The sequence below is a fragment of the Phyllostomus discolor genome, chromosome 2 (assembly GCF_004126475.2).
Source record: "Phyllostomus discolor isolate MPI-MPIP mPhyDis1 chromosome 2, mPhyDis1.pri.v3, whole genome shotgun sequence".
Classification (NCBI taxonomy): Eukaryota; Metazoa; Chordata; class Mammalia; order Chiroptera; family Phyllostomidae; genus Phyllostomus; species Phyllostomus discolor.
The window spans coordinates 34,291,716-34,307,546 of record NC_040904.2 but is presented as its reverse complement, the minus strand read 5'-3'; the positions used below and the strand labels follow the sequence as shown (position 1 = coordinate 34,307,546).

At 38.4% G+C, this 15,831-nt stretch overlaps 1 protein-coding gene across 5 annotated transcripts in view; it reads left to right on the top strand.

The window, feature by feature from the left end:
- The window catches only part of PLD1 (phospholipase D1), a 182,378-nt gene that overhangs the window by 70,995 nt on the left and 95,552 nt on the right, over nt 1-15,831 (top strand). For all 5 annotated transcript variants that reach the window (XM_036017694.1, XM_036017693.1, XM_028504911.2 and 2 more), the window contains exons 5-8: nt 78-183; nt 1,694-1,759; nt 11,104-11,162; nt 12,406-12,498. In XM_036017694.1, coding sequence (XP_035873587.1) covers nt 78-183; nt 1,694-1,759; nt 11,104-11,162; nt 12,406-12,498 — 324 coding nt within the window. The remainder of the gene's footprint in view (nt 1-77; nt 184-1,693; nt 1,760-11,103; nt 11,163-12,405; nt 12,499-15,831) is intronic.

Genomic DNA, 15,831 nt, shown 5'->3' with positions numbered 1-15,831 from the left:
TCTCATGAAAGATACTAGAGCCATGGCTCTAAGAATAATCCAGTAAATGCTCTCATTGTGCTGTGCATGTGCTTTAGACACACTTTTAGAAGACAGAATGTCAAAGAAGAGCCTCGAGAGATGCCAAGCTTGCCCCGTGCCTCTGAAAACATGATCAAAGAAGAACAGTTCTTGGGGAGAAGGGTAAGTCCTTCACTCTTCCGTTGTTCTGAGCATAATGTGGCAGCACCATAGAAATGCGGCAGCTACTGGGGGCGAGGTGGGTTCGGCTACAACCTTTCCCACCCACTGATCCATCACCCAGCCTGGTGTAGCTTCTCTGGAACAAGTTAGGCAGCCCCTTCTTCCCCAAGCTATTCTGACCCTGGGGAGGTTGCATTTTCCCAGAAGAGTTTTCTTTGGTAGGAGCGATGTTATAAAGAAACTGTCTTCCCAGTGGGAATCTCTTTGGGCTTGTCATGAGACAAGATTCAGTTCATCATTGAGAGTTTTGAGATCTACTTTTTTTTTTTAAATTTTATTTGTTTATTTTTAGAGGGGAAGGGAGGGAGATAGACAGAGAGAGAGAGAAACATCAATGTGTGGTTGCTGGGGGTTATGGCCTGCAACCCAGGCATGTACCCTGGCTGGGAATCGAACCTGGGACACTTTGGTTCCCAGTCCGCACTCAATCCACTGAGCTACGCCAGCCAGGGCTAAGATCTACTCTTTTTAAATCATATATTTTCATACATTAGCTTCGGAATTTGGAATAGTTTGTCCTAAATAGATATAAAATCTCATTCCCAAACTGTAGATGGGGAAGTTAGGGTGTAGGAAGAGTAGGAAAGTGTTGCAGGCATGTGCATCAGTAAGGTAGATGCTTCAGGCCTGCTCTGCTTCAGTGATATGGTCCTGCATAGGATGGACTAATTTTTTTTACTAGAAAATTAACAAATAAATGTTAGCAGTGTTTTCCCATTCAAAACTTTTGTGGTCTGAAAAGCATTTTTGATTTCTCCTTTGTAATTGTCATCTTGTTTAAAACCTTTTTAGGGACCCAGGATACTTATTTCCCAGGATACCTAGACAAATAAAATTCTACAGCTGGGGTTGCCGTGTGTACATGTACGAGTGCGGCTGGAAATGATCAGCTGTGGCTGTAACAGCCGGTGCTCCAGCATGTGTTGCAGTTGGCATAGTGGACATCCCCCTAACCCCTCTCACTTTAACATACTCGAAATCAGGGTACAATTTGCTAGAAACTATTTATTTAGTCACCCTTCTTGTTTCTCCCTGAAAATCTGTTTAAAAATGGCAGTGTATCTTCCAGTCAATCCAGTGTTAGAATTGAGGAAATTCAGGTTTTTGATAACAATCAACAAATGCTGTAAAACCACCCACCATGGGCAAGTTCTGTGTTAGTAACCACAGCAGATTAAAAGAACGTACAGCTGGGGCCTTGTCAGCAGCTTACAGAAGACCTAAGCAGGTGAAAAGTAAAATGGCAAGAAGAGATTTAAGTATTGGTTCAGGGGGACTGTGGAAATAACTCCTTAATGCTATTCAGGATCTCTTGTCCAGTGATAATAGTAGCAAATCATTGAATCACTTACTGAAGTTAAGATGGGCCAGTGATCACATTATTGCTACTGTCTAAATTTCTCTGTAAGTGTGATGATATTATCTCTTAGCTCAAGTATTTGTATTACAGAAACAACTGGAAGATTACTTGACCAAGTTACTAAAAATGCCCATGTATAGAAACTATCATGCAACAGTAAGTATATTTAGTGATTAAGTTTTGAATTTATAAAATTGTAAATTGTCAGCTAAATTTTGGATCATTTTATTTACACAAGTGCTTGTATCCACTTTAGAATTATTCCTTGCATTAAAATAAATAAAATGAATACAAAATTGATTTGACAGCAAAGATCTAAGTTACAGTGATGCTATTTTAAAATATAAAATATAGCTGAATTTGTCTATAACAATGGATTTAAATGATCTTGAAATGCAGCTACAGGCTTGATTATATAAAAATCAACCTTATTTTCTCCTCAAGCTTCCAGAATAATCTCCCAAAGCATTTCTAACTCTTACAAGAAAACATTAAGTAGGAAGTGATGAAAACAGTTGAGCAGAGTTGAATACTCAAAGATTATACAGAGCGTACTGTGAATGCCATCTGATCAGCCTGTGATGCTTATAAAAGGCCTGCCTTCTCATTTGAAAGTGAGAAGCATGGGAAAAGCTAGAGAGAGAAGAACCTCTTGGAAAATAAGAGAAGATGGGACTTGGAAACAGCTGGGAGGCACCTAGCAGCCAGCATGGGGGAGCAGGCTTTACAGAGGGAATCAGAAAACAATGAGCTCTACTCCCTTAGAGGCCCTGGAAGGTGTGGTGTTTTTAAAGGATTAGCCTTCAATTATGTAAAGGCCCAGCCGTTTGAGAGTGCACTGGATTAGCATACGTTGCGTCTGTGTCTGTATGCATTGTATTGCTGTGGGGCTGAGTGTATGTATGCGTGTCTGTGCAGAGCTTCAAAGCAGGTGCAGCTCTGACTTGGCCTCTGGTTTACAGGGTGCTATCACATAAATACTGAACAGAAAGAGGGAAGGCCTCTGTGCATTTAGGAGAGGAAGCAAAAGTACCTTCACCCTTAGGAGTCTTTTGTTAACTCTGATGTCTTGCTGTCTGCTAGTGTATTATTTAGAGGGTAGGGCACGTATCCAACTGGTCCCTTTTACACACAAATGACCTGGGTTGACCATGACCCACTTGCTGCAGCAGCTTGCCCTGAGATGTTTGATGATGGACTTGAAGGAGCTTGTATGGTTTCATGATCCCGGAGAAGAGTTTTCCCAGGGAAACCAGAAATTTGGGTCCAACCAGTGGACCTCCAGAGAAGGATGATGGGAAGGATTTCTTCCCTTCTAGAACTCAGAAACATTCAACTTTGAAAGAATGTAACAAATAAGGTTATTGCTGCTCTTACTAATAAAAATGCTGCTTCCTGTTGTGTTCTCTGAAATCTGTTTTCAGTTATGTTGCTTTATTTAATAGGGAATGATTTAAATGTGCACTAGCACCAGATGCAATGATTTTCCATTTGTTTTGCTTTTCTGGCTGCCTGTGCTGTACTTTTACTCTTTCTTTTGGTTCTAGAACAGTACTTGCTGGGCTTAGTCTTCTCTTTCCATGTACATTATTACATTTTGGATTCTAATGTTGACTAAACAATTTTTTAAATTTTATTTTAATATCTTTTTTTAGTCATAAACACTGTTCCAAGGTTGACCCATATTGTATTTAGAAATTCCAGAATGTCTTCTAAACATTTCCTTTGGAAGGGAAAACCTGGTTATAGCTGCCTGAATATATGTTACTCTTTGTTTGGGTTTTTTTTAAGATTTTTATTTATTTTTTTTAGAGAGGGGAAGGGAAGAAGAAAGAGAGGGAGAGAAACATCCATGTGTGGTTTCCTCTCATATGCCCCCCACTGGGGACCTGGCTGGCAACCTGGGCATGTGCCCTGACTAGGAATCAAACCAGCGACCCTTTGGTTCACAGTCTGGTGCTCAATCCACTGAGCCACAGTGTTACGCCTCGTTTTTGATAGCAACAGCAGAACTCTCAAAAATGATTCAACTATAGGATACAAGTTCATATATCTTCATTCGCTGACATTGTTTTCCTTTCACAATAAATGTAATCTGCCCACAGACTGTCCATTTACAGGCCTCTACCTCATATTTGTGAAATTAGATGGGCATCTGTGTCTCCCTTGATAATTGTGAGAAATATTAAAACTGCTGTCTGCAAAAAGCATATTAAGAAGTTATTTTATATGATCATGAATAATTCATTTATATTTTCCAAGTGTAAGACAAACCTATTATAAAGTAATTTGGGTCCTTAGGCCAATAGGGTCATTCCTCAGAGGTCAAAGGATCAGATAGGATCATGTCCCTAATTTCAATAAAATTTTGATGAAATCAGACTTGGACAGCTCTTTCTTCCTACTTTTACATGGTCATTGGTTGTGTTAGTATTTAGACAAGTGTTTTTCCCCCCAGGAGTATGAAGACTTCCTTTGTTTTTATTCCTTGTTTTCTCCCTGAGAGTCTGACAAACAAATTGTCCTAGTGTTTTAGTGGGCTTAGCTTCAGATAGTTCCCTCAGAGATGAATGGTAATTTGTTCTGTTTTCTCTACGCATTTGTAAAATGGGGCCAAATGTATTTGGCCTCTTCTCAAGGCATAAATATGTTTTTTCTAAAAAGAAATATTTACTCAATTGTACAATAACATGGAATTTCAAACGAGATTCCTTGTGTGTTCTGATTTGTATTGATTTTGACTATAGTACCAAACCCACTCACTGGCATTTTAATTAAGTGGAAAATGCTTATTTTCTGGGGAATTTAAAGAATGAGCCATTGGAAACAATAAATGTACTTTTTCCTGACTGAATGTTAAACTCTAGAAATGGAACAGAGGGCATAATTTCCCAGAGAAGGGTTCTAAGCTGATAGGACGATCTTGCTAACTTCAAGATAATCACCTGATTCCTGAACTTAGATTTCTTATCTCCAAGGTGGTAATTAGCTTGAAATTACCATGCTGAAGGTAAGGAATCTGAGGATGAACATCCCATGGATCAATAACATTGAACTCACCTGTCCCTTGCTTTGTAAGATGAATAAATTTAGCTTGAGGGGAAGAATGAGTAAAGATTAATAAAGGTGCACCCACAGTGTTTCCATGCCAACAGAGAAACGCTGTACTGATTTAAACAGCAGCATCTGCAAATTAATGGAAGTGTTGTCATTCTCATGTGATTCTTAGACGTGGGAAAGTCCAGAGGCCTCGGTCCAGCCTCTCTGTTTTCGCTGCAGATGAGCTGTCTGCTTTTTTTTCCCCAGAGCTATATTGTTTTACCTGGAAGGCAGCTTTTGCTGGAGTAGTTGAACCCACTTCCCACACTTACTATGAGGGTACTGTCCAACCCACGTTCTTGTCTTAACTTCTGAGATTTCCTACTTGGTCGCTCTCTTGAATTTTGTTACCTCAGGAATATAGGGGACCTCTGAAAATCCCCCTTCTCTTCTAATGCAAAGACAGGGTAGTGAAACAATGTGTATGTGGTTGCCAAGTAAATTCCAGGGTTTGTTTTTTACCCTTAGGGTTCCTCGCATGGGAACTCTTCGCTTCACTGTTTCCCTAACACACTTTTTAAAAGTTCCTTGAGGGGGAAAGATATTGATTATTATTCAGGGACATTAAGCCCAGTGAAATATTGTTAGGCTAAATTAATGATTAGATTCTTCCTCCTAAGAATCACCTGCCCAAGTGGAGAATGGAAGTCTTATCACTGAAGATACAGTGAGAAGTTGAGACAACACAATCTTTGTTAAATTTCAAGTTGTATTGTTTAGGTTTGCTTCTAAATTGATCTTGCCACATTTACTTTCAATCTGATAAATCTGTATTAGAGTATTTATTGCCAGAGATTTTTCTTTTTCTTTATAACAGGGATTGTTGTTTTGTTTTGTTTTGTTTTGTTTAAGCTGGAGACAGCGAAACAAGGAAGGGCTTAGGATATATGAAGTAACAGGAGAGAGACTAGGCGGGGCTACTTTGTCTCATTAGAAATGTTGTGGGAAAGAAGTGAGCTGAAGCAGGGTTGGAGGGTTAGAGAAAAGGGGGCCTTGTGGACAGACAGGTTCAGTTAGCCCAGGATGAGCTGCTGCTGCCCATTGCTGCACTGGTTGCAAGTCTCATTTGGTCCCTTAGAGCAGGGATGTCAAACTCGTTTTCACTGGGGGCCACATCAGCCTTGCGGTTGCTTTCAAAGGGCTGAATGTTATTTTAGGACTGTATAAATGTAACAACTCCTTAATAGTTAAGTGAGAGCTCTGTGCCGCTGCTGGGTAGAAACAAGGTGCCAGGCCAGATAAAACAAGGTGTAGGGCCAGATTCGGCCCACAGGCCTTGTGTTTGCCACCTGTCCCTTAGAGTTTAGGAGATGCATGCTTGTGAGGGAAAGAAGAAGGGGAAGGGAAAGGCCCAGGAATGCTCCTGGGAGGGAGAGTATGTGCTGGGTCCTTCGTCTTGAGGGTTTTAAAGGCTGGGGTTTCAGGGAGGTCTTAGGGAGAATCTCAATAGAATATTTGTCAGCTTTATACTGATGTGCCAAAATAAGATTTATTCCCTTAACTTCACTGTCTTTGGGTATGGTTAGCTCAAATGGTACTAATTGGATTTCTGCTCTCTCTCTCTCTCAATAGGGTTATTTAAACTATTTACCCCCTGGTCTGGGAGAAGTATAAACCATGTACTCTTAAGTGTCCTTGGTTTAGGAAAGGTAGGATTTTGTGATTTACTAGATGGCTCTAAACTGCTTGGCAGTTCAACTGTGTGTCTCAGTTTTCCTATTCCACTTGTTCTGGCTTACTAGTTTGTCTCATTACCCCCTCAGGAGACTTCCATTCCTGAAATCTTTTAGGCGTAATAAAAAGAGAATGGTAAGTCTTCAGTAATTGCTTCCTGCTGATGAGGACCACAGTCCAGCCTGTAGGGTATGGAAGTCTCTCCCTGCCTAAGACAGATAAGGGAATAGGATCAGAGACACTGTTAGCTGATTCTTCCAAAGCAGGGATAGCCTGGAATCCCTGAAGCATCATTATCTTGAAATCATATCGTGTTTCATTGACTCATTTATATAATCCTGAAAATAAGACAGTTCAGTTATATTGTTGAATCTCATTTGAGGAGGTGGTTATGAAGATGGAGTCCTAAGGCGAGACCTATATTTTGTAAATAAGCAATCAGGTATTTAATAAGGACTATGCCTATGAAAGCAGAAAAAAACACAAAGGTTAGTGATAAGAGCAAATTATAAACCCATTTCTGAGTCTGTAAGTCTGTCAGTGGAGAGGATTTTTAGATGTAAGTCTCAAAGTTTCTTTAGTTGAATGAAAGCAAGCAGTGACAATCCTTCTTATCTGCAGTTTGAATATCTCTGGTGATGTAAATTCTGTATGGTTTACACAACATCAGTTACTAAGATTGTTTAAGTATGAGCTGTTGTGGCAACTTCTCAAGGTTATATCATGTCCTTTGGCTATAACTTGTGAGAGCAAAGCTCAGAAAAAAATTTTTAGTTCTCAATAATTTAAAGTCAAAAGATGGGTGAAAAATGAAACATTAGTTTGGAAGAAAACTAGAAAAAATCAGGAACCAATTCAGTTTGTAGATGAAAAATAAAACTTTAATTAAAGTCTAATATCCACCACTGTGTATTATAGATTCTTTTGAAACACATTTTCCCCCTAAAATCATCCTCATTTTAATCAAAGAGAGCCAAATCAAGACTCTCTACTGCATTAAGACCAGTTTCAATTTGGTCTGCTTATTTTCGTAAACACAACAAGAATAATAATTAATCATATAGGCTCTTAGTCTGTTTTGCTGCAATATCAAAAGGAATCTCCAGATTGAACTTTAATTAGCCCCTCAGCGCAAAGAAGCCAAGCTACATAGTTGCCATTAGGCTTTGCCTACAATACCTACAAGTTTGGGAGAGTTCCTCAAGTTCTTGAAGTTCCCAAAAAATGTCTTAAGGATCTTTCTTTGCCATCTCCAGGAAGAGCAATCACCATCCCTTATCTGGAAAGACTGCTATGAAACATGTGAATATGAGGGGGACCCCCCAAAACCCAGAATTTATTTATTAAAAATTGTGTATTTATTCTTACATGTTGAACTTCAGTGATTTCAAAGTACTCTCCATTTGATGCAATATACCTATAGAGACTTACCACTGCTCAAAACAGTTTTTGAACTCATTCATTTTTTTTTTAATTTTAATCATTGTTCAAGTACAGTTTTCTCCCCCCTACTCCCATTCCAGCCCACCCACCCAACCCTCCCCGCTTCCCCCCATTACCCCCCACCCCTAGTTTTTGTCCATGTGTCCTCCAAATTTGTTCCTGTAAACCCTACCCATTCCCCCCTGAAATTCCCTCTGAGAACTCATTCATTTTGATACCTTCTAGTAAAGCTGCCATTTTTTAATTTCACCTATTCCACATTGGCAAAACATTTCCCTTTGAGGACTTATTTCATCCAGGGAAACAAACAAAAAAAGTCACTTGGGGTAGGATTGGGTGAATAGGGAGGGTAGGGCATGGGGATCATACCGTTTTTGGTAAAAAAAACAACAACTGCTGAACACTCAGCGTGGTGTGGGCAGGTATGCTTGTAAATCATCCATCATGAAATGGGCAAATGCATTGAAAGAGTCTTAAAAAATAATTCACTGAAGCTCAATGTAGCCCCTCACAACAATGCCCTCTGATACACTGATACAGATGGGTTCCTAGAACACTCACCTAGTGGGGGAAGTCTGTACCCTTGTAGTATAGACTTCTCCAGAAATGGCTCATCTCCAGAAGGTAATTGCAGTATTTTGAGTACTCCCTCATAAGCAAGGTACAAGGCCATTTCTCCAAGGGGTTTTTATCAGTTTCCAAAGTCAATCTTGATTCCTTAAAGTTTTCTGGTGGCATCCAGAATCTAGGAACGTCTCTCTCTATCATGACATTCTAGTCAAAGTCTTGGTTTATAAACCACAATTGGAAACTGGCTATATATGTTTTATTATAAAGAAAACAGATTTTTTGGGAAACATACTGCTATGAAAATAATAATACTCATTAAAAGTCAGATTCTGGGAGGATTAGGTAGGGAAAAAGTATAAATCCTTCAATATTGCTTTTGAGGGTATAGGACTGTTTCTTTCTCAAAATCTCTCTTTAGTCAAACTTTACTAAGCCATTAGGGTAATTTAAAATTTCATATTAATGCACAACTTTAAACTTCCTGCATTGCTAATGTATACTTTTAAATTTAGATGAAATTTTTTACACTTGCAATTTTGTTAGGATATCCTGAAGTTATAATTTCAGAATTATTTCAAAAAATATTTTTATTGTCAACTATTTGATGATAAGAGCTTTGTGAATAAGAAAATACCCTGGTATTAGATAAGTGGTTTCCTTGACATTTGCTTTTCATTTGCTGGTATTCCATTAAACTATTCTTCAACTTTGCATAAATTAGTTGCTCCTCTGTAGTAGTTTCTTTCATTGTAAACTGGGATTGACATTTTGTCTCCTCTTCCTAGAGATAAAATGAGAGCTGTGGCTTAGTATTTTTAAATATTTTTAATTTATGGATCCAAGTCTGCAGTATCATTTCTAATATGTGTTTCTACATTTTTACAATTAGTAAGCATTTCCACAAATCAGATTAAAAATGGATGGTGCTGAATCACTATGTTTTATACAAGAAATGAAATGTAAAGACCTTGACTTTTAAAATACTTACAGAAATTTCAACATGAGGATATGTTTTATTTGGGGTCTTTTAAGTTCTTTTGAATTTTAAATACTTCCGCAAATAACCCTAAGAAAAAGAAATGAAAGCATTTCATTGGACCTCACAAGGATAGACAGCTCTGAGAGATTTGTCATTTTTTTCTTACAAGGTTACTATTAGATATTTCCAATCACATATAAAAACTTTAAAGGAAAAACTGTTGTGTTTTATTTTATTAATTCTATTTACAAGCCCAGATCAAACACTATTTCCTCTGAGACATCATATCAGCTAGAAAGTGGTCACCCTATCTCTATAACTCTAAAAAACTTTCACATGTAAGTATTATTGTTCTTCCCACAGAAATTTGTTGCTGTGGAGTGTTTTCCATGTCTCATCTCTGTCTGCTTCCTGATGCCAGGAGCATATATTTTTTGTCATCGACTTTTCTAGTAAGGCTGTTATTGACATGGTCCAAGACCATTGGCAGATCTGGGTGACTATGGCTCCTTCTGTAAATTGGAGTCAAAATAATATTAAACTCTAGTTGTTTCAAGGAATATATGAGGTAAAACTTCTTCATATGCTAAGAATTACATAATGTTTATTGATTTTCCTTTCTGTGCCTACATGTTCTCACCTAATGTTCACCTAGTTTGAGTAAGATACATGTTGAATGACTTTTTGCTTTTGCAGTTTAGTTTCAGGATACTGGATGCTCTGACCTGATTCTGAATGCCCCTTGCTAACTGAGTGATCTTGGGCAATTTATTTAACTTCTCTAAACCAGAGATTAATAAACTATGTCCCATGGACCAAATCCAGCCCACTGCCTGTTTTCATATGGTTCATGAGATAGGAATAGTTTTTACATTTTTAAACATTGGAAAAAAGCAAATGAAGAATAATACTTCCTGACATAAAACGATATTAAATTCATATTTTAGTATGGATAAATAAAGTTTTAGTGAAGTACAGCCATACTTATTTATGTAGTATCTATGAATGTTAGCTGTTGGTGTTTTTTATAATATTAAGTTTTTAATCTCATGATTTAGTAAGTGAAGGTGAATAAAAAATTCTCTGAATTTATACTCACTAAAATATAATTTTATATTATAATTACACATAATTAAATTTTTATTAGATATTTAATTTTAATTTTATTACATTTTTATTAGAATAGTTTGGTATTCCAAGACCTCCTCAACCATCGCTCAGCTTACTTTGGCATTTAATTTTCCATTATTCTCCTTTATCTGACTGACTCTTGCCTAACTATACATCCAATTACCTTTTTACACCTTTCCTGTTCTATGGCCCCCTTCATCTCCCATTTCCACATGCCAAGTCTAGTCCATCTTCCAAATCTGGCACCAACCTCATTCTCTTTACACAGTTTTTTATAGTTTGTGTATACACTGTGCCACACAGACTGCCTTTGCCAACAACAAAAACAAATACAAAAGACTACTGGGAGGAAATTCTTTCTCCATGACCTTCTTGAGCATTTTATTTGTACATATTAGAGCATGTATCACCTTCTTGCTTGTGTTTTAACCATGTATATACTTCTAATCTGTATTCTTCCAGGGCAGTCCCATTGTTATTGATCTGTGTAGTCTGTGCAGTACCACAGGTGTATTTACACACTGTGATAACTAATATGTGTTTTTTGAATGCATAAATTTTTTTTTCTAACTTTTTAAAGTATGGGTTTTTGGCCTCTTTTCAGACAGAATTCCTTGATATAAGTCAGCTGTCTTTCATCCACGATTTGGGACCAAAGGGCATGTAAGTTCCAGTGTTGGATCTTTAAACAGAAATGTGAATGTTGATAAGCATTAATATTTGATTCGTCAGCATGCCATGATGATGGAACTCACCTGGTTTTACCGCTAGCTTCTTTTCTCCTCAACAGAGTCAGAGCAGCTGAGGAGATCTATTTATACAAAACATATCTTGCTACATTAAACAAGGGTAGCAACTGCTCCACCCTCTTTCTTATGTGCTCATAGCACCAATTTCTTCTAGCCCCACAATTGGAATGTTTAGTACAGGCAGAAAATATGGTGTGTGGGAGAATTCATTAAAAATCAAACATACTATATTATATATTTGAAAGTTGCTAAGATGGTTGATCTTAAAAGTTCTTATCACAAGAAAAAAATAACTGTGTAACAATGGATGTTAGCTAGACTTGTGACTTGTCACTTCACATTATAAAAATATTGAATCACTGTGTTGAATACCTAAAATTAATACAATGTTACATGTCACTTATCTCAATTTTAAAAATCAAATATGTAAGTCCCTTCTTCTAATCACTTATACAAATTAGCTTTTCTTTGCTCATTTTCATGAGTAAAAATAATACTGTATAAAATGTATGTTATGTATCAAGATTAAAATTTACTTAATGATTATTTCCCTTCAAAATATGAGAGCTTGATATGATAAAGAGCTTAACATTGTTTTAGTAATGATCATTGTTAGTAGTTCTGAAATATTTCTTTGTTTAGCCATTTTTATTCTTTCTTTTTACATCTTTCAAAATCAAGATCATTCTCTTTCCAAAGCTAAAAGCTTTGCTCTGTTTCCTTTAGCATGGTCTGGTTCTAGAACTGTACACGAATGAGTGCAGAAATGCTTTGGAATCTGTGGGAGAGCACTTCCTATGTTTGAAGAGCAGCTGAGCCATCCTCATGCCAGCATTAGGCAATGTGTGAGGACTTTTTCAGGCTGTTGCAATGACTGGAGGGAATGCTCAGCATTTAGAGCCAGAAGCCAGGATACTTAAGTTCCTGCAGTGTGTAAAACACAGTTATGTTGCAACCAGAGTGCTTTAAAGGTTAGCTGCTGGAGTCCTTAGCCTAGCAAATAGGATACTGAGCTATATGAGGGTGAAGGAAGAAAGAGTGGGGAGGAAAGTCATGTGAGAATGAAGTAATAAATTTAGTCCCAAGGTGCAAGGCTGTATCAGCTAAGAGAGAGTTTGAAATTTGAAGGTAATGGGTTAACTTGATGTCTCTTTCAGAGAAGGCATGATAATGAAAAGATCCGGGGGACATAGGATACCTGGCTTGAATTGCTGTGGTCATGGAAGAGCCTGCTATCGCTGGTCAAGAAGGTAAGACTTAGGAATTTTGTGTATTTGTTTTTAAAAAGTAAATATTTGGGAAGTTTTTATATACTGGGTTTAAATTAAATTATACATTATAAATCCTTTGAAAGTCATAACAGAGCAAGTTTTAAATCATTTTAAGTTCCAAGTTTCATCATCTGTTTAAACATTTTTCTCAAACCTGGACTTGTGGACAGAGCGTACAAATTATACACATAAAAACCAAGTGGGCTATTGTACTGAAAAACTGGTCAGCCAAAGAACATATACAGAGGGCCAATAGGCACAAAGAAACATGCTTGAAATTACTAGTCATTAGGGAAATGTAAATCAAAATCACTGTGAAATAGAACTTCACACCCACTGGATAGCTACAGTAAAATACACGGACAATGGAGATCCAAGGTGGCAATGGACTAGGTAGATGTTACATTCACCTCCCCTTGGGACCAAACTGGATTGCAGCCAAAATATAGAACAGTCAACCTGAACAAACAGCTGAAGGCTAGCTGAATAGAAGTCTTTTAACCAAAGATTTACAGAAGAAGCTACATTGAGACTGGAAGGAATAGTGAGACATAAAAATGAGAACTTCAACCAAGAGATAACAAACATAAAAAGGGCCATAGAAACCATTCAAAAGAATCAGTCAGAAATGAATACAATATCTGAAAAGAAGAATACACCAGAAAGAATAAACAGTAGGTTAGATGAAGCAGAGGATTAAATCAGCAACTTGGAAGAGAAAGTAGCAGAAAACACCCAATCAGAACAGCAAAAAGAAAAACTTTAAAAAATGAGGATGGCTTAAGGGACCTCTGGGACAGCATGAAGCATAACAACATGTGAATCATAGGGATACCAGAAGGAGAAGAGAGAAAGCAAGGAATCGTGAACCTATTTGAAGTAATAGTGACCAAAAGCCTCTCTAAACTGGTGAAATAAAAAGACACACAAGTCCAGGATGTGCAGGAAGTCTCAAACAACATGAACCCAAAGAGGCCCACATGAACACACATCATAATTAAAATGGCAAAGGTTAAAAAATCAATTTTTAAATCAGCAAGAGAAAGATAGTAACCTGCAAGGGAGCTCCCATAAGACTGTCAGCTGATTTCTCAATAGAAATTTTGCAGGCTAGAGGGGATTGACATGACATATCAACGTGATAAAAAGCAAGAAGCTACAACCAAGACTCTTTACCCACCAAGGCTGTCATTTAAAGTTGAAGGAGAAATAAAGAGCTTTGCAGACAAGAAAAAGCTAAAGGTATTTATTACCACCAAACCAGTGTTACAAGAAATGTTAAAGGGTCTTCTTAAAAAAGAAGAAACAGAAAGAAAGAAAAAAAAAAAACCCAGAGGAACTCCCTGACTGGTATGGCTCAGTTGGCTGGGTATTGTCCTGCAAAGCAAAAGATTGCAGGTTTGGTTCCTGGTAGGGTCACATGGCTGGGTTGCGGGTTTGGTCCCTGGTTGAGGTGCATACAAGAGGCGTCCAGCTGATGTTTCTCCATCATATAGATGGTTCTCCCCCTCTGTTTCTCCCTCCCTTTCCCTCTCTCTAAATATAAATAAATAAAAATCTTTTTAAAAAGCAGAGCACATAGTTATAAAGAATAAAATGGCGGTAAATATATATCTATCAATAATCACTTCAAATATAAATTTCTTAAATGCTGCAATCAAACAACATTGGGTAGCAGAATGGATAAGAAAACAAGACCCACATATATGCTGTCTACAAAACATTTAAGCAGAGGGATGGTTGACAAGGAGGGACTATCCATGGAAAGACCTGGAAGAAACGATTTCTAGGGAGAAGAATAGTGAATATAGAAGCCCAGAGTAGAACAAGATTGTCAGGCTGAGGAACAGCCAGACCAAGGTGGTGGGAGAGAACAGTGGGGGATGAAGCTGAGAAAATGTGTGATGGCTGGCTCATGTCTGCCCGCCTGCATTTTTGTGTGACAGCAAGTAGTAGCATAAGCACCTTGTTAGAACAGACCATAATTTCACCTGACTTAAAACAGAAATATTCTTAAAAGTTCAAGTTTATTGGTGTCTGGAACTGTGCTAAGCAATGTACATGAATCCTCTCAGTTAATATGCACAAACACGTAGGAGCTTGGCATTGCTGTCACTCTCATTTTATAGATTTAGACTTTAGGCTCGGTTGCCCAAGTTCACAGTCAGGCAGGTGGCAGAGCCAGAGCTGGAGCCCAGGGAGGCTGACTTGAAAGCAGGTGCTTAATCTCTGCACAGCCTGTGCCAACTCCCTAAAGACTGGTTGATGGATTTCTTTCTTGATGCATATCCTCTCATTAAAGAAAAGAAAATCTATTGACAAAAGAGAGAAAGGGAAGAGATCAGAAGAGTTTTAATGAATGGTATAGCTAAGAAGAGCTCTAAATAAAGTCCTGGAGTCATTTTACCCTAATAGCTGTTGACTGTTGAGAAAGAACAACTCATCAATGTCAAAACAAAAGCTATTATCTTTTGTCTTCAGCTTTCAGAATTCATCTGTCACTACTAACCAATTCCATATTTCTAGGCTGCCACATCTTGGAGGGGCGAGGGAGGAACTACTCACCTAGATACCATATGAATGGTACTCTCTTGTGCTGAGCAGTGCCCTGGCCATGCAGTACACCCTGCCATTGCATTCCTGTTGCTGAGCAGGGCTGTTTGTAACCTTTTGGGAGCCGGTGTGCAAATTAGAGAAAAACAGCCCCTTCCTGCAGGGCGATGTACCCTGCACCAGCGCCTGCCTTCAGCAGGCATCCTTTTGGAGGGCGTGTCTGCACAGTGGCCCCGGGATTACCTGTTCCCAAGGACATCTTTTGCAGCTCTTGGCCCTGGTGGTTATGCCATGACCTGTGCTCTCAGGAGCATTTCTGGGATCTGTGTTGTAATGGGAGCTGGTGCACCTGGATATGGGTCATTCTATTGTGGCCTCACACTGTTGTCTCTGGTGTGGAGCTCTCTCCAGAACTGGCTATGATGCCATTCAGGTATCCTTGACTTCCAGGCAGGCAAGTTCACAAGCCTGGTATGTTTGACTTTCATCTCAGATTGACAAGCCTGCCTGCTGTCTGTGTTTTCAAAGCCTGTGGCTCCTTCCCAGTCAGCAGCATAGTAAACCAGGACTCTGCCACATGTCTGTTCTCTAGCTTGCATCAAAGTCAAGCTGAGAGAAGGGACAGCAGCTAGAAAAGGATCTTTTCCAGATATGTGACCCATCTACTCTCATTTAGCCTTAACCAAGTTTTATCAATAGGCAGCCCCATGTCTGGACTGATAACTCAGCCTTGGCCATCAGAGTCACTGAGTTACCATT